This window comes from Pseudochaenichthys georgianus, chromosome 10 (genome assembly GCF_902827115.2).
Source record: "Pseudochaenichthys georgianus chromosome 10, fPseGeo1.2, whole genome shotgun sequence".
NCBI classification, from domain to species: Eukaryota; Metazoa; Chordata; class Actinopteri; order Perciformes; family Channichthyidae; genus Pseudochaenichthys; species Pseudochaenichthys georgianus.
In genome coordinates this window covers 15523420-15543790 of record NC_047512.1, presented here as the reverse complement: position 1 = coordinate 15543790, position 20371 = coordinate 15523420, and the positions used below count along the sequence as shown (strand labels likewise).

The 20371-nt window shown below is 40.5% G+C and overlaps 1 protein-coding gene across 2 annotated transcripts in view; it reads right to left on the bottom strand.

Moving 5' to 3' along the window:
- The window catches only part of drp2 (dystrophin related protein 2), a 137541-nt gene that overhangs the window by 96724 nt on the left and 20446 nt on the right, over window positions 1-20371 (bottom strand). Inside the window, exon 2 of one of the 2 annotated variants that reach the window (XM_034093720.1) lies at window positions 1119-1293. In XM_034093720.1, the coding sequence (XP_033949611.1) occupies window positions 1119-1174 (56 nt within the window). In that variant the 5' untranslated portion in view covers window positions 1175-1293. Of the gene's footprint in view, window positions 1-1118; window positions 1294-20371 lie in introns of those variants that run through there. The other variant, XM_034093719.1, reaches the window with a different exon arrangement.

The window sequence follows — 20371 nt, the reverse complement described above, 5'->3', positions numbered from 1 at the left end:
ATTTAATACCAGCTGTCTGCGCTCGCTCTCTCGCCATCGACTCCTTCCTTTTATTCCTCCCTTCCTCTCTCAGCCTGATGAAGTCAGAGTGCAGCTCTAGTATAAACAGCCACTGCAGGCCAGTGATCTCATTACCCGTGACTGCAGGGGGAACTGTCTTAACCAATTTCACGACTATCCTTCCTTAACCTCCCCCTCCCTCATCTGAGATACATCAGGGTCAAGTAAGCAATTAAGAGGGCAATTGTCTAAACAGCATGGAAGAAACAGAAATGATGCAGCAAGCCTGGACAGTTTGCGATTAAGAACAACATAATTGTTTTTCAGTGGCAAACCTCTCGAGTTATACTTGTGTGATGGCAGCAATAACCCATATTATGTCGATAATTATTGAGCTGACTGGAAGGGGTACTGAAATATGCACACTTGTTTGACAGTACATTCTTAGACAATACATTTTTAATTGCCTGAAAACTGACTGTGAATGGACACAAGAAGATTTGTTGGAGGGCAATCGAAAACAAAGAGAGTACATAAAGATGTAGGCTTTGTTTTCTTTGAACGCACACATATATCAATAATGTCTTCCAACAAATGCAATGCCAAAAGGAAAACGGCCACAACCTCACTTCATATTCAAGCAGAACAAAGTAATTCTCTGGGAAATATAAAATAAAAACTGTGCTCAGCCAAAAGCCATCATCACTCATCTGTACACAAACTGGGTGTGTTTGTTTCCAAATTTGGCAACGGGAAGTTGTTTTGTCTTTTGATTTTATGTTTCACCAAAATGCTTGGAGTTATTCAGCTCAGTGAATCTCAGCAAACCAGATTGTATTTGGAAAAAGAAAGCGACGGATAACTGCTGGCTAACAAATAAAGCTGAACTGATCAGATGTTGGGGAAATGATCTGCATCCTGATAATAAATCTTTTGAGACAGCCAACAAGGGAGAAATACAGTCATCGGTTGGCAGTTGTTGTTCCCACAGAACGGACAATATCTACTGATGTTTCCAAATGCAGCCCCTTTGTCTCTCAGAGGTTTTTCAGCATCTTGGCAAACATCCCATTATCCAGCCTGATGCAGTTACCACTAGCACCACTAAGTCCTCTTACCGGATGTTGTGGGACTTGCGTTTGATCTCGTTCCAGCAGAGGTTCATCTCTCCCATTTGGTGCGGGACGCCTCCCTTCAATCTCCTGCACTCCGTCCCCTCCTCTGGCCCCTCACCGTCCGCTGTGGACTGGCACGGCACACAGTGGCATCCTGGCCACGAGGGCCGCCCCGCAGCTGAAGAGAAGAAAGAGCAGGAGACAGTCAGGTGAGTATTACAGGCAAATGATTTTCTTCTCTTTTGATTAATAATTTAATATTTTGTTCTGATATATAAAGCCGATGAGGATAGAATGAGAACATTTCTGGCTTTGATGAATCCTCAACACACAATGGATGAGAAGGGAATAAAACACAAGATCTTGCGAAGTTGAACCTGGTTCAACTTTTGCTATAACACATCATTCGATAAGGAGCTAGACTGGCCAGTCAAAATACATGCACGTGCACATTTCAGAGTTGACTGTTCAACACGAAAAGAGACCGTCTACTATTTATTTTGCAATAGTCAAGGCAAAGATTAAATGGTGGCTTCAGTGATTTAACATACCAGTCAAATCATATTTCATATTAAAGTATAAACTATTTTACATTTACTATATATCCACCAGAGATGGGGATTCGAGTCTGCGACTCGAACTCGAGTCGCACTTAAGTCGCACACACAGAGACTTGAGACTTGACTTGGACTCGTGACCAAAAGACTTCAGACTCGACTTGGACTCGTGTGTTGGGACTCGTGAACAATCATTGTGTTTTCTATTTTTGGCGTATTAAAGGTGGGGTAGGTACATTTGAGAGAAACCGGCTCGAGATCGCTAGAATTTGAAAATACACAACCGGAGATAATCTGCTAGAGGCTGCTACTTCCTTATAGAGCCCGCCTCCTCCAACACACACGAACGCGCACATGACCAATGAGGGCACGAGATCAGTTTGTGCCCAGATGGAAGGCTGACAGGCAGGCAGGCCATCCAGTTATTTTAGCCGGGCTCATTACACGCAGATGTGCGCGCCTCTGTTACTACCTCGTAGTAACACCATGGCGACCGGCGGCACACCTGCGGCTGTACCGCTTGTAATTAGGTTCAACTACAAACACTTCGAACAAAACGCCGGCGGCACCAACAAAAGGAGCGCACACTGCAAAGTCTGCAATATCAAAATCAAGGATGCTGGCGCAACAACGTCGGATTTCATCAGGCACTTAAACTCACCCGGAGAGGTCAGTCACATTAACGCATGGACGGTTAGCAAACATGTTTAGCTCAGCATCAGCTGTGTAATGCTAACTTAGCTTGCTACTAGCTTTGTAACTGAATATTTGAAAAGATGAGTGAATGTTTGCTTGTCACACTTGTTTGAGTTGAGTGGCGTTGACATCCAACTCTTGACATGACATAAAAAAGGTCGGTAACGTTAACCATTACGTTCCGCTGCCACCATCTACTGGCTAACGTTAAACGTAGAAAATACATAGTTACATACATAAATACATCTGTCGGTTTATAGGCAGGTTACAGGTTTATTGTTGACCACGTAGCGTTAATGTTACAGGTTTATCAGGTTACCATGACACTGGCTTTGAGTGAGAGGATAGAGGAATATGTTTATTAATAGTAGACTTAAAAGATGTCATTAGAGACCCAGTGTATAATAACACAGTAAATGCTTTGAATTTCTTAGATATAGCTGTGCAGTATTCTTAACAGACTGGATAGCAGCAGACAATAGAAGGCTTATTACAACCAGAAGAGACATGAGACTTTTATTTTTTTAGAGACTTGAGACTTGACTTGGACTCGTGACCAAAGACTTGAGACTTGAGACTTGATCAAGTCTCACCCCACAAAGACTTGAGACTTGACTTGGACTCGTGACCAAAGACTTGAGACTTGGACTTGCAAAAAAAGACTTGTGAACATCTCTGATATCCACACACACACCCACCCACCCACCCACACACACACACACACACACACACACACACACACACACACACACACACACACACACACACACACACACACACACACACACACACACACACACACACACACACACACGCACACATCCCTCATGTTCTGAAAGCAATGAACAGAAACAAGACTTAAAAAGGAAGATAATGTTGCTCCATTGCCTGCTGGGTAAATAAATAACCAGCTTTTTGATTATAAGGTTAGAATATGAACCTTGAGGTGACATAGTGTGATGTTTTGTGTAAAGCTAGTTTCTGCTGCCAACATCAGGCCTAACAAATCTGAAAATGTTGGTTAAAATGTAATGAAAGGTGCCATTTATCTGATTTATAGTTAGGGAAGAAAGAGTCCAATAGAATAACTGTGTCCCGTGTGTAGAAAATTGAAAACCATGAGACAAAAGCAGTTTCATCCCATTATTCCGTTCCAATAAACTCAAGGAAAAAACACAGACAAGCGCGCGCGCACACACACACACACACACACACACACACACACACAGCATAACGAGTGGCAAAGGAAGCTTTTACCTTTCACAGGTCACGATAAATCTTGTGTTTTGTCACAGGGCATCCAGAGGCTTTCTGTCTTTTCTGTTCATTTCGCAACCTTTACCTCGACAACAACTGGGCCTCTCAACTCACACCTTCAGCCTTATAACACGCACACAATATAACAAGAGCTTTCAGTGAGCTTGTATCATGTTGCTTTTGAAATTGGTCAAACTGGTTCTTCCATGCTGAAGGACTCAACCAATAACCTGTACAGGAGCAACCATCCATCAACAGCAAAGCTCACACACACACACACACACACACACACACACACACACACACACACACACACACACACACACACACACACACACACACACACACACACACACACACACACACACACACACACACACACACACACACACACACACACACACACACCTCAATTGGGTATTAAGTCAAGACACAACCCCTTTATCATTTAATGTGATGTCTTGAAGAAAATACCTTGTGATTAGTATAACTAAATACATTGAGACAGTTTGTTGTGCAAAACTAAAATATTTCTGTGTTTATGTTTTAGAGACTTATTTGATGAATCAGGAAAATAATAAAAAGGAAAATCACTAAAGACAAGAATCAATTATAGCATCCCGAATGATATGTCTAATAATGTGTTGTGTACTTTGGCTGTACAGTACATACAAATATCTACAATTTGAGGGTGGATCATAATAAAAAACCAGCATACTCTGTTAAAAATAATGATATTTATTAGCTGTTAGTGCCAAAAGAAGTTAAGAAAGCCCTTCCAAATGAAGATCTTCCATTGCTTTCAAATGGGTGGGACCATGAAAGGGTTAACTCACTCACTGCTTACCTTTAAGTGCTTCTCTACCGAGCTCAGGTGGTTTGTCCAAAACAAATTGAGCCCGAAATGAACCAGGAAAGCGTTTGTTGCAGTGTCAACGTTTGAGTGAACGAATCCCTAGTGAGACGGAGGGAAAGACTTGCTCTCCTTTCCTTATCTGCATCTTCTCTCTTTTCACGCCTCCTACTTGTCCGAACACATCCATTCTTCTCTCTACTTTTTAAATTTGTTCTTCAGACCACCTCACCTGAAAACACCACCATCTCTCTGCTTCCTTCCCTCACTTTGCTCCCTCAGACAGCCCCTGTTAGTCTGGGTTAGTCTTGTATGAATCAGCTCATCTCTCCTGCTCACAGTCTGAATCCCCTTCGCTGGTAATAAGAGCAAACTCTTCCACGTCCAGGACCTCACTTGAGCTGAAATAACCTGCTTCTAAACCTCTAAAAATAATATCCTAAACGCCTTCATATCTGTGCATACATTTAATTCACTTCACTGCTGTGTTAGGGAATAAAACATTGAAACAAGTCAGAAGAGGCTCGACATGACAGAGTGATGTTTAAGAGCAGAGTGGCAGCTTGATTGTTTGTTTGCTTTGGAAAGCTGCCTCTTCAAGATGTGAAATGGAGTTGAACAATGACAGCCATCAACCACATCACTGCCAACACCAAGAGGATACCCCGCGGGTGAAAGATAGCTCTGAGAGGTTTGTTTGTGGAAAAGGGAACCGAGTGACAGACAGCGCTGTCGGCGACATCAAATCTCTCCTCTTCCTCTTCAACTTTTCCTCAGATAGCAACGAGGGTTCGATATAAAGACAAACTCATTCACCATCGCACCTGGTGGAATGTATTAATAAACCTGTTTAAATATTGAAAAAAATAATCAGTTCACATTTCTTCACTGCAAGAAACATTAAAGGCATTATAATAGGGAAATGATGTCCACAACAATCATGTTATGCACACGTTTCAATTATCCCCGCTTCGTTGGCACACCTCTGCATCATGCACGTACCAGCCCACAGAGCAACACTTCAGGTCGCTCTGTCTCCCGCTTTAAACTTCAAAACCACGAGTCAAGCTTTAACCATGCATTATTTACAGCCTTGATCAGATGTGGCATTGGCCAGTGAAGCGTATGTGCTGCATGTTTTTCAACGATGCTGAAAAACCAGCAGAGATTTCACTGACATGCCACAAAGTGACACAGACAATATCTTGCTTGCTGCTATGGCTACAGCTCTCACCTCTATGTGCTCACGACTGTTTCCTACAGAAATCAAAGCTTGACACTTTGACTAAAATTATACACTTAGTGCACACAGAACATCTGTCTCTTTTTGACAACTCAAGGCAACCTGGAAGGACATTTTCCGGACAATATGTGAATTTTAAATCAAAGTAGCTGGATTTAAAAGCAAAAGAGTGAAGGCAGTTTAACCGTGCAGATAAAGCACCAGAGGATCTAAGCCACTGTGCAACCACACCATGTCTACACATTGATATGAATCTGAAGGAATCAAGACTGCAGCTGAGATATCCCTGAGAAGCAGAGAGATAGTCGGGATCTACTCTCATTACTGGAGCTCTGCAGATGAATGCAGTTCTCTCTCCATGTGCAGTGCCTACCTTAAAAGTGCAGACTTGGTGTGGCGTTTCGATTCCAGTCTCAGCCTCACGCTGTTAAACCTGTCACTATCGGGTAACTGAGTGTTGACATTATTTACTCTGTCTGGTGATTGGCTTGGTAGAGAATCCAGAGAAAAGCCGGGCATTCAGAGAGGGATATAAGGAACAAACAGGGAGGAGATTGAGGGAGGGAGGGGGTTTCGAGGAGAGATGGGTGACCTAATAAGCAGAAACGTGTCTCTTGGTCAAAGACTTCTCTGTCCTTGTACATTCCTGTCCACACCTACACGGCCCCCACTCGTGAAGAACAACAGGAAGAAAAGGCCATCTGCCTGACGTCCTTCGACCCACACACACTCTCGCACAAAAAAAGAAAACTGCACTAATGTCTGTGCGAATGGTCTTGATTCATAGAGAAACACACAAATAATGATTATGTTCCTACAGCACATGCTCGCATTGCTGCAGTACAGTATGTTACCAGAGTATACACTGAACAAAAATATAAATGCAACACTTTTGTTTTTGCTCCCATTTTTCATGAGATGAACTCAAAGATCTAAAACATTTTCTATTTACACAAAATAACCATTTCTCTCAAATATTGTTCACAAATCTGAAAAAATCTGTGATAGTGAGCACTTCTCCTTTGCCGAGATAATCCATCCCACCTCACAGGTGTGGCATATCAAGATGCTGATTAGACAGCAGGATTATTGCACAGGTGTGCCTGAGGCTGGCCACAATAAAAGGATGGTAAGCATGATCTAGATTAAAGCTATAAGAAACAGGAGAAAGGATAGTAAAACCTTACCAGTATTTATGCCTACAGCGGTCATATTCAATTATTTATTCCACTTCGTCTTTACTCAAACTCTCCTTTGAAAATAAAAGTGCTCAAGAAAAGATAAAGGGTAAGAAAACTCATTTGGGATAAGTCAACGGCTTTATAAGGTTTCTCAGGGACATTTCCTTCTCAAAGTAAATATTCACAACAAATGAAATATAAATCAGCCCTGACAGATGGAGTTATTGTACTGAAATGGAACCAATTAAAAACTGTAATTGCGAACACATCCTTCTGTCAGTGGGTTTAAGCCAACAACGATTTGTAATGCTCTTCCACCCACAATTACAAACACTTAACAGAAGTGATAAAGCCATTATGCAGCGTCTAAAAGAACTGGCGGGCGCTGATAGGGACGCCCAGAACTTAGCGCGTCGGATTCACTGTGAATGTGGCGAGCACTGATTTCACTTAAACAATTAGATCCCAAGCCAACAATGACTCTGGCTATCAGTGTCCAGCAGGCCTTATGGTAAATAGAGTCCTTGCAAGTGTACTCGTGCATTTCTGTGAGTGAGCGCGCATGTGTGTGTGGATGCATGTCGCTGTGTGTCCCGGCGTTTGGCTTCATGCCTGACGGGGGTTAGTGGAGGTTGGACTGTTGCCTCCCTGCTGCTCTGTCCCACTGTCCCACAGCCCCTCAACAGCCACCAGTTAGAAGGGGAACGGGGAACACACACAGACACACACAGACACACGCACACCCTCCAGCTCTTGGTCCCCTCTCTGCTGTTAATGCAGGATGAGCGCACTGAGCGTCCCCTCACAGCTGCAACCGTCACACACTGCTGGAGGGACTGGAGCAGCTCCAATGATACAGCACACACACATGTTCACATAGGAACACTTCAATAGCGTTTATTAAACAGAATGCATGCACAGAGACACACTCTTACTGAAAGAAAAACTCCATCAGCCATACCCTTCACAACCCTGCTGGGCATAGGCAGCTGTCAAACTGTTTCTGTTCCCCCTATTAAACATGGCTACACTCTTCCCAAGCTCAACTCCTTTTGTCTGCAGACATGTGGCGAGGTGATTTGTGATTGGAAGCACCCGACAGAACAGCAGCAGAAAGGAAAGTCTTTCACTTCCACACCTCTTCACCGTACTCCCATCAAGACAGCATACTGTAATGGTCGCAGTTTTTTATTTTTTCGTCCTCCATCTACATATTTCATTACCCTTCCTACTTTATTATCTTTTCAATGACAGAGATACATTCCCCCAACAAACGTGGCATCAAGACATTTGTTTTATATTTTTTTGGCTTTGAAGCGAGAGCTCGGCGGTAAAATAAGAGCTCAGCTGTCATTAATATTATTGTTGCTGGATGAGGAAGTGGGGAAGTGCAATGTGAACACTTTAAAGGATGCTCATTGTGTTGATTCTAGCATCATTATGGTTTTTATTCAACTGCATGGTGAATGAAGTGCTTCCAGAGCAGCAGTGAAGCATCAACTGACAAAAATATTATTATTACATAGTTTGAGTATTGGTTGTTTTTAGTGCAGCAATCTGACTTTAAGGCCTCTACACTCGGAGAGACGCTGGTGGTCTTCCTCACTGTCAACTCATAAAATGTTGGTTTCCCCTTTTATTTTCCTTAAGGAACATTAATTTAGTCAAAACTATATCGGTGACTGTTTATTTTGTATTAGCTTAAGTTATACCCTGACAGAAATGGCTGCACTATGCACCACCAAATATCAAACATTCTAGGTATCTTGTGCATCATAATGCATTCAAACACTATTTCAAAAAAGAAAAACTACAATACTTCCACTACTTGAGACTTTGTGGTTTACCAGACATACAAAGATTATATTTGCATCAAATAATTTGTCCAAAGACGTTGATATTTATTTGATTTTGTACGTTACATGGATTTCTTTGCCAGAAAACTCAAATCAAGCTTTGGGAACTTTGATATTTGTATCATTGTTATAAACTTTGAGTTTGATTGAAGTAAATATATATATACATATTATGTTTCTGTGGCTGTCGCAGGATTGTAATAAGTCTGTCCAATCATTTTGCCCGGATTAAAGCAGAATATTACATATTGCATGTGTTTCATATACAAATATTAAACAGAATAGCTTTTTGCTGCTAGCATTTTTGTGTACAGCACACAACATATTTTCTGATGCAACAGCTCCTCTTTTTAGTGATGATTTGCACATCCATCCAAGCCTTTGAACTCTTTCTAATGCCAGTATTCCAACATTTGTAAAAAAGGAACTTGACTTTAACAGGTTACATAATGGAAAACATATTTGAATATGTGTGTGTGAGCATGTGGTATGCAAATATCCACCTTGAGATTCATCTGTTAAATTATGTTAATCACTAATGAACCGAGCATAACAAGGTTAAAATAAGAGAACAGTTTCAGTCTTGAATCTATTTTCAGGCAACTGATGATGTTAGGTTATTTAATCCTGTATCAAAAAACTACAAAAATATCTTCTTTGCGAGAATAAAATGTTCCTGAAAAAAGCCGATACCAATCACAGTAACAAATTAAAAACACAAGACCACAGTGGAGGCTCATTACTTAAAAAGAAGCAGTCAAAAGTGATTTGATTTAGAGATTGGTTTTCTCAGGTTCGAACATCCTTTGCAATCTCAATTGCGCAAACGAAAAAATGCTTGAGATGAAAAAAAGGCAGAGACACGGCTTTGAGACAGGGAAGCTAAACGTAATCAAGAAATCCAATTATTCTGTGTTGTAGGAGGAGCCATGAAAAATACAAAGTGATGCATTTGAATACAAATTACGTTTGTACTAGTTTAAAAAATGTTGTATGGGTAATGGTTTGTATTATTATAAGATATTACTGTTTGATTGCATTTGTATTGGTCACATGGATATGGGGCGGCACTCATAGGAATTATAATCACCTGTGTGTGTGTGTGTGTGTGCGTGCGTGCGTGCGTGCGTGCGTGCGTGCGTGTGTGTGTGTGTGTGTGTGTGTGTGTGTGTGTGTGTGTGTGTGTGTGGAAAAGAGGGTGACAGGGTCGCTGGTTTCTTTGTTGACTGCAAACTTTATGATTGCTTTGATTAGTAATACAATTCCCATGTCCACGTTGTGCTAAGTTGATCATCACATTTTTCATTAAATTACATTATTGTTCACCACATTTTTGATCTCAGCAAGTCATTTTTTTATAGTGTATCAGACAATTGCGACCAGACCCCGCCTCTTACCGACTTTGTTTGTTTCCTGAAGTCGCTACATGTGGGTTTAAATGATGATACAGTTGGTGATATGCACCTCAATATATTAATATTTATAATATATCTTATTTGGAGGCGCCTTCAATAACACCCAAATACACCTAACAATGGATAAAAGAAACACTCAACAAGTAAAAACATTAAAATATAACGAAGTACACAACATGTCTGTATGATGTTCCTTCATAGTGCAAGCCTTGTCACAGACAGTGTTTAGTATGGTATGTTTTGTTTAGGATGAACGCAGTCATTTCAGTCTCATGTGGTGTAGGATAAACAGTATGTGACAATACAACTGGCAGAGAGCCGGAGCAGAACGCCACTAGAGAGGATTTAAACATATCAGTCTGTATCTTAAACAGATTACTTAGTCAGTCCTTTATAATTATATCAAAGGGATTTTAGGCATTAGCCAAGATATAAAAGTGTTCCTCTCAAAGGAGTTCATATTGTGGCAACAGCTGCATTGTTGGTGAAAAAAGAATTAAAAACTCTTGGAAGTCAATAAATAAAGGCAGTCCCTTGTGTTTCAAAAGCCATTTACTGACAAATGCATCTGCTGTGTTTAGACTTAATTACGGAAAAATGAACAGAAAGAACTGAACATACCGCCTTACAATTACTGGGTAAGCAACGCTGATTAAAAGTCAACCTTGGCATTGCTTCCTAACGTGCAGTGATGTGTGGAGAGGGAACGCCTGGTTCAGAAAAGAGGTAATTTAGCAAACCCCAGTTGAAATCCCTGCTAATTAAGATGAGTTTTCTTCTACTGCAAAGACTGAGATGAAACACTCAAAAAGACGTTACTTTTTTCTTTCTTATAGTTCAAATCCAGCTCACGACATAACAGGATCTCTTTTTCCTGAAAGTTGTTTTTGGTTCATCTTATTATTTCTGAATTTTATAACAACCTTTTTTTCTGCACATATTTAAGTGTGATCTATTTGCTGAATACTTCATGATTCATTGACTGATGACAAAAGATACAGTAACAGCCCGGCTACACAGAGCATCCTTCGATTCATCCACCCTCCCTCATAAAATGCCACAAGTAATTTGGTTTAGTGATGGCACAGCAGCCAACAACAACATAAAAATAATGCAAATTAGAAGCCAGGATTTTTGTTATAGCCTTGTGTAGTATTTAGGATTAATAGTGCAAGTATAAAACAGTTGTCATTCTGCTAAATTGAGGAAGCTAAAGTGTGCACTTTCTTATCTAAAGTTTGTAATAATTAAAATACCAGGAGGCGGTAGGAATAAAAAGCACAAAATAAAGGTAATGATGAAATACATATTTCAATTGTGTTTTCACAGGGTAGCTACTGCTGACCCAATTACCTGACTTTGGTTCGAGTTGATGCATTTGCACTGCTTATTTCCACAAAACTGTTTTGTTTATTTTGCTAAAAGCTGTCATCCGGCTTAACATTCTCATTTTATAAACAAGTGTTACTTAATCAAAATAATCAAAACATATTTGTACTACATCCAATAAGTGCTATAGAGCTGAAAAGGTGTTAATGTGAATTACTTTCAATATTGGTGCCAAGACCTTTGAATTTTGATCGTAAAAAAACAGTTTTTTGAAAATCCGTGCAAATGTAATTTGATATTTAAAGGTCTCCTATTATATTATTTTTAGGCATATTTTATAGGTCTCAGTTATATAAAAAACATGTCTCTGAAGTGTTTTGCTCAAAATACCAAAACACATCAAGGATTATTTCTGAAAAAGTATGGGTGCGGGTTTACCAGAAGGTGAGTACCTTTTTATATCCTGCTTCATTACACATACTCTCTCCAGTACAGCGCTCGATACGGGATTGTCCCACTCAATAGCTTCAAAGGTCAACTCAAAGAATGGTTGAGAAACAAACATCCGTGCAATCACCGCTAAATGCACCTCAACACAGGGGTATCTTCTCTTGCACTTTATGTCGTTGCTGCTATATTGTACTACCATGTCATAAATACTTGTGTATGCTGCTCTTGCTCTTTTTGCATATCATGTATTTGTTTTTGCTATGTTTGTAAAATGCAATTTTCTTAAATGTTTTATGTGAGGGACTGCGGATGGAAATGAGCTCAAAGCTAAATTACATTACATGACATTACATTGCATTTAGCTGACGCTTTTATCCAAAGCGACTTACAATAAGTACATTCGACCAGGAAGACACAACCTTGAAGAAAACAGAATAATAAAGTACATCAGGTTTCATAGAGCCAAGTATTTAAAGTGCTACTCAACTGGCTATAGATAAGCCAGTCCTTTATTAGTATATAAGTGCTCTGTTAGCAGTTCTTTGTTAATAATTCTATCGCTCGAAGTGGAGTCGAAAGAGATGAGTTTTCAGTCTGCGCCGGAAGGTGTGTAAGCTTTCTGCGGTCCTGATTTCAATGGGGAGCTGATTCCACCATTTTGGAGCCAGAATAGCAAACCCACGTGTTTTTGCTGATGGGAACTTGGGTCCCCCTCGCAGCGAGGGTGCAGCGAGCTGTTTGGCACATGCTGGGGTGTACGGTTTAACCATGTCCTGGATGTAGGAAGGTCCAGATACATAAATCTGGCACTGTTACGCTTGACACATTTTAATGTTTTAAGTGTTCATTACTGCGCATTGTCCCTGCCAAATAAACTAATTTTAAAGAATCTAAGATTAAATAAATAAAATAAAAATAGCTCTGAGTGTTAGCGATGCTTGCTTATAATAGGGGACCTTTAAAGAAGAGACTCATCAGATTGAACACACTGTAATCAAGTCACATATGCTTGTGACACTTGGTAATGCTGGCTGAAAATAAAATATTTTCTTCATAACAAATCTTTTATTTAGTCATTTTAATCACAAATCATAACTTCTTCAGTGAATTGTCCCAGGAGTTGCTCATTCCGGGTCATAACCCTACTGATTTCACTTTTGCTTTCTGAAAGTCTCAGATGCAGAACACAAACAAACTATTGCAAATCATCTATCATTAAATTGTTTCAATATGATTTTCACAATTTCAAGCATAAACTTCAAAGGTCTTCACCCGTTATTGAATTGTGTTAATCTGACCCGTTAGTGCACTCACACACATACAGTATTATGAGGGCAGGAGACGGAGAGATTGGCAGGAAGACAGCTGTAAATGTGTGACATGTAACACAACGTAGCATTTCAAGTCAGAACTGTGCAATTATGTACAATTACACTTAGTGAGGTTGTGGTAGCCCTTCTTAAAGAGAGCAAGGTATAATTACTGAATATTCACAGTAACTGTGCATGGAGTGCCGCTATGTGCTAATGATGAACATAACAAAGGCGGCAATTAAACAGGGAAGAGCTCTAATGGAGGCAGTGGTGTGACATTTGGCTCTCTGCTCAACTGTCCACAGTCACTAGCCTGTCAACCTTGTCACTTCAAATTTGCTGAGGGAACCATAAAGAGATCAAACAGAGAGGAATCTGTTTGACAGCTCGCTGTCCATTAAAAAGGTGACAATGAATTCCACAGTAAATGTGCAGTCTGCAGTGAGCAGCAGCACAAATCACAGCTTCACTGAGAAGCCGAGCCGCACAGAGGAGGAGACATAAAACACAAGAGACGTTCAGTTTTAACAAATATTACAACCAAAATAGAAAATGCAAAGATGATGCTTTGCCTGTGTCACAAAACACTGGGACATAAACTCTGCGGCTGATTAAGTATGTAATTGGGACAGGCACAAATCGAGGGTGAAAGCAGCTGTTTGTTTAAACAGGGTCACGTCTGTTTTCATCTTACCGAACACAAATAAATTCATGGAAAAATATGTTTCACGAGTCATTTACATTTAGCAAAACAGGACAGACCAACTGGAAAACTCTGCTAAAAACTGTACAGTGATTGATCATCAGTGGAAGAGCAGAGAGCTTAACTTAAAATTAGAAAAGCAACGTTTTAATTATTCGAAAACCTAACCCAAATAGCAAATCAGATGTGAGTAAAAAATCCATTCCTAGGCACTGTAAGGAGCTGATTAGTTGCAAGTAGATTTCAGGTAGGGGAAAAGGAAAGGAGAGAATCATTTGTTTCCATTAGATGAATCTAGGGTGGATTTCAATGCACTAATGAAGAGCTAATGATAGAGGAGAGTTTAAAATATTCAGGTAGCACTCATCCGCTATGAAACTCCGAGACCGTCATTAACATACTCTCACTCTTTTCTTGTAACCCTTCTTCATGCCCTAAATTCAAAGTCTATTCATATTTGATTAGTTCTGAGATATCTAAAGAAGGGTAAATCCCGTATTAGCTGAGCACAACATTCGCAGTATATCATTACACGTGGGACAGGATTGCAAAGCTAGTTGGAAAGGAAGAAGCTGAGTAGGCCTCGCAAACAAATACCCAAACAAACTGTCCTTTCAGCGGAGGAAGGTAGGCAGAGAGCTGGATGGAAAGAACTGACCTGACATTTAAGGCAACTGAATATACCATTGCATAAAAACTCTGAATGAATCATTTCACCCGAGTTTGGAACAAGTTTGAAACATAACGTTAAGATCCAGCCAGACTTCAGATAACGGCCAAGGATGATAAAGCAGTGAAGACTGTTAAATTATAAACAACGGTCGACACTAACTATTTCAGCAATAGCCTGGAGAGAGTACGTTTTCAAACAGGTTTCAGATGTAAGGCCAGGCTGAAAGATATTCTGTAGTGGAACATTTTCAAAATCCTAAATGTGATATGAGAGCCACGTCATTAAATTGCAGTAAATGTAGTCGCTTTATTCCACACACTGATGGGTGTTCGGTCTCACTAATGGAGGAAATAGATCATATCTCAATCCTTTCCGTCCTTCTATCCTTTATAAATAATATGTTTAGCGTATAATAACAACGATGATAATGTGGAGGAAGTGATATTCAGATCATTTAACTATACAGCAAGTAGACATGGAACAATTAAAAACACGTTTTGAAAAGTTAAAGGGGACCTATCATGCAAAATGCACTTTTTGATGTCTTTTATACATAAATATGTGTCCCCGGTGTGTCAGGGAACTCACAAAGTGTCAGAAAACAAATCGCTCTCTCTTTTCAAGCAGATCCAGAATTTTCACTCCTATAATGTCATTGGCGACATCCGGCCGACGTGACACGTCCCACCCAACCTATCGTCTCCGGCACACATGACACGTCCCAAATGTCCGGGCAGAATTTATTTTACCGGACTAATTTGAAACTTACCGGTCATATTTCAATAATAATAATAAGAGTTGTGTAGCAGAGTTTCCGTTAGCATGTAATTACCGGACTATGAGCAGATATGCTTCAGTTTAAAACTCAGTTCACGGGGCTCATTTTTATATTGCTTCAGTTTATAATCGTAACAGATCGAAAAATTCAGATTAATTTTTCAATAAATGATTCCACAAACAACAAACAACATAATTCTTACATTCAAACAAACTACTTGTAGTAGATAACGTACATTATTCAGAAGTTTACATCAACTTTGAATAATAACACGGGAGAAACGGATCCTCTCTTTTCCCCTCTCTCTCCTGACAGCACGTCAGTTTCTCATGCAGCTCCTGCAGCGCGCTAAACAGAGGGCGGGGCTTCAGGTGATTATACAGAGCTGCGTGTCTCGGTCAGACTCAGCAGCTGATCTGATCTCTCTCTCGCGTCCGGTTACACTTCACTCGCGTTTATGTCCATATCGATCAGATCCAGCTCTCCTGATCGGCCTTTATAGAGAGCACCGATCAAACTATTAAGAGTGAATATCGGCCGATAATGACCGGCGGCCGATCGATCAGAGCCTCCCTAATTATTACCAGACATTTTGACCGTCAGGTTTTGAATTTACCGGTTTTTTATAAATTTTACCAGCTAAAAACCGGTAATTACCGGCTAACGGAAACCCTGGTCCCAACCTATCGTCTCCGGCACACATGACACGTCCCAACCTATCGTCTCCAGCACACGTGACACGTCCCAACCTATCGTCTCCAGCACACATGACACGTCCCAACCTATCGTCTCCAGCACACGTGACACGTCCCAACCTATCGTCTCCAGCACACATGACACGTCCCAACCCATCGTCTCCAGCACACGTGACACGTCCCAACCTATCGTCTCCGGCACACTTGACACGTCCCAACCTATCGTCTCCAGCACGCATGACACGTCCCAACCTATCGTCTCCAGCACACGTGACACGTCCCAACCTATCGTCTCCAGCACACGTGACACGTCCCAACCTATCGTCTCCAGCACACGTGACACGTCCCAACCTATCGTCTCCGTATACAGTCGCAGCTGTGTGTCTGTGTATTCAGCAGGATGTCTGCTGGAGGCTTAGAGTAAAGTTGTTATATATATAATACATATAATGGCACTGTTCGAGCGGTAAACACTTAAGAAAGAACATGTCAAGCTATGTGCTGTATCAGAAACAATGCACGGTGTGTTTTGGGAATAATATGCTCTGTGTTTACATTAGCAAGCATGCTAACACTCAGAGCTAACCATGGAGGCTACTGGAGAGAATATGTGTAACGTAATGTCCTTGTGGTAAACCCTGCGAGAGAGAAAGGTTTGAGCTCCATGCTATTTCAGAAATAAAGCTTGAAGTGGTTGGGAGCATAACATGGCATTTATTCACCACAGCGTTTAGCTGAGCTTCTCCCGGTAGAAATCTCTCTAGCAGGGGAAAGCTGCGTGACACTACAAAGGGGCGTGGCTAGCAGCAGCCGTTCCATTTAAAGCAGGGCTGCAATAGAGGGGTATGAGCAGTATGAGGCATGGCTGCAATGGATGATCTGTTTGGTATTTTAAGCAAAAAACTGTTTTGTATAGGTATGGCCCTACAATATATTTTTCAAATATAGCATAATAGGTCCACTTTAAGTCAAAACGACTCCTTTGTAGAATGGTTATATTATTTTATCCACCTTTTGATATTATATTATTATTATTATTATTATTATTATTATTACTCATGTAAGTAGTATGAATGGAGCATGTTACCAGTGTAATCAAGAAGGAGTGAATATTGAATACTTTATTGTTGGGAAGGTAAATATATAAATGTTAAATTAACTTTGTGTCTATAATCTTAATCTTACTAACACATTATGTTATAAGGTCCCCTATTATACTATTTTTTTCAATATATTATAGGTCTCAGGTATATGCAAAACGCGTTTCTGAAGTGTTTGACTCGAAATACCAAACAGATTATTGTAGCATCCCATAAACCCCCTCTGTTTCATCCCTGTTTCAAAAGTAGTGATTCTCTGTCTGTAGCTTTAAATGCAATTGAGCTGCCACTCCTCACGCCCCTCAAGATGGTTTGTTATTGGCTAATGGTTGCAAAACCCCCAAAAACGTTATGACATCATAAAGTGGCCAAAATCTGTTCAGCTCATTTACAGACAGGTAAATATTTATTTGGATCAGGACAAAAAGTGAGAGAATCTTTTTTCCTGAGACTTTCCAAATCTCTTTACACAGAGGGGACACATGTTGATAAACAACTGCTTTCTTTAGAGATCAAACTGCGACAAGTAACGTTTATTGTATATTTCACAATTATTCTGAAATTCAACCTGGACCAAAGTAGCAGACCTCTCTAATAGATGTTATTAAGGCTAATAACAGAACGAAATTCACACATTTTAGCAAAACACATTTGACGATGATGAGTTATTCACCAAGAGTCAGTAGTGCTGATAAACATCCCGGGTGGCACAAGCAGCAGTAGGGAGCCAGCTTTCATCTGTACCTCCCACCAGTCTATAACACGCAGACACATTTGATCTGCAGCATGACGGGGATGAACCAGTCACTTGTCAAAATTGTCCGTAAACATTTGTTGCTCTACTCTGATCAACACACTTTGCCCCAACTCATCATGAAGTCAGAACACACACAGAGAGTGTTGGGGTTGACACTGGCAAGATCTCATGAAATAATTATGGTCCGATTCCCAGCCAAACACAGACAGAGAAGTGACACGGGACATGGCATCCATCCAAGTACTTTCCCATAAACCACTCCAGCTTATATGTGCTATGCAACACAGCAACTTCTGTGAAGTTTGAACAAGGTTTTTCACTCAACATGCAAAGAGTGTTTGATTGATGATGTCATCGTGTGTAACTCCTAATGCTCCAGTGCGTCGTGCTGCTACTTACAAAGGCTTTGTGGAGGGAAAACAAATGAAAGGTTGCTGATGAATTAAAGGTGAGAAAAAGGGAAATAGCAGCTGGTGATATTATGTCTTGGGCTTTTATTTTGAAAGGTAAGAAGGTAAGAGGAGATATAGTATGCAGTGTATTCGTCAAGGTTGTCTTTATCCATCCATGGGTTGAATGGAGTAATACATTGTTTTTTTCAAAAGCCTCATTGTTTTGTTTGTTTCAAAAGCCTCATTGTTTTGTTTGTTAGTCTTTCTAAATATAGACACAACCTAATCCGTTCCACACATTGTGATTTTTTGATTGTCATTGGCCTTTTTCGAAAATACATTTGGTTGCACTTCCTCTGCGCAATATTCATTACAAACATTTGTGACAAAAACAACAGTTAAAAAATTATTTTAATATATTGACATTTAAAGTAATCAACCGGCAATTTTACACACCTTTTCACCTTAATGAGAGTACTATAAATATTTGAAATGCCACACATGCCGTACACGCGTATGATGGAAGAAAGACTTAAAGCTCATTGTGTCCTTTTTGTGCTCCAGCGATGATGGAGCCCCGGTGGAAAGCAAGTCCTTAATCAAGTGTCTAACCAGACTCATAAAACATCCTGAAAGGCCTCCCTTAGGCACCGTGCAGGGTAAACAATACCATCACTCTGTCATGATCCTGAATTAAGATATTACCACATGCATGTAATTAACATTTGTGTTCAGTCCCAGAACAATATTTCATCTTGATTAAATAAATATTGAGCGACACCTCCATGAGAAATGCTGTGTCTTTTTGAAAGGAAAATTCAGCCGAGAGCACAGACTGGATTAAATAGAGGGGATTGTCAAAAGCAGAAAATAGGACAGGGAAGGTATTTGTGGAGCACAAAAATAGCCAAACCCCATCAAAGCAAGTCCCCTCCCTTCTCTCCCTCTCTCTTTCTGAAAATGGAGGCAGTGGCCCTGCTTCAGAAGTGAGCATTATCCACAGCGGCACATCCAGCTTTTACAGGCCTGCCATCATTGAAGTGAAGACCGGCTGGTACACAGTGACATATCTGATTTTTTGTTGTTGATTGGTCTGTGGGAGACAGGGGAAATAGTGAAAGTGATATATACTGTGATAACTGGTTGTGAAACTGAGAAATGTTTTACCTTAAAAGGTATTTTTGCTTAATTAACTATAAAGAGAACATTACGCTCATTGTCATGATCATTTGTATTTAGTGCCTCTACTGTGGCATGCTTAAATGTTCAAAAAGGTCTTTATTTTTCTCATCCTGCCTCTGCTGCAGCACCTCTTTTCACCCTCTGTCTGAAACCAGAGCCCAGTCTGCTCTGATTGGTTAGCTGGCCGGCTCTGTTGTGATTGGTCAACCACTTAGAGAGGTCCGCCCCTATCATACAACGTGTTAGAGCACTAGCCAATAGAAGCACAAGTGTTACAAAGTAATGTCACTATGCTATGGAAGTAAACAAAGGAGTACAATCGAGGAGTTTCAGGCAGGGGGCAATGTGTGGGATTTTAGCCTTTGCAGACCATTTACATGCACAAAAACCTAAATTACACTCTACAGGAGAGGGACACACCAACAGGTCACCTTTAAATGAAGAGATACAAGAATAAAGAACATTGTTAGCTGAAGGATACAGTGAAAGCTATTGTGAGATTTTAGCCTGAAGATGATAGGATCAAAACTTTGACGGTACAACCGCTTCAAGCCTGAAGCACCCAGTATATACCTTCTCTCACAGAAACATGGGAGCAAGAGACTGAAGGGACTGAGAAGGGAGAAAAGCTTTGAAGATCACAGTGCTGTCATGCAGCCTGGTGTTTGGTGACCCATCAACCAGCACAGAAACATTTTTTTCCCTATTTCCATCTGAGCTACTTCCTTTTTTCTTCTCCCTCGTTAGCTCCCACTCTTCTGCTCAATCCCAGAGAAGGTGGGAAATGGTATGGGAGATGGTGGCTTTTCCTCATGCCTCTCCTATT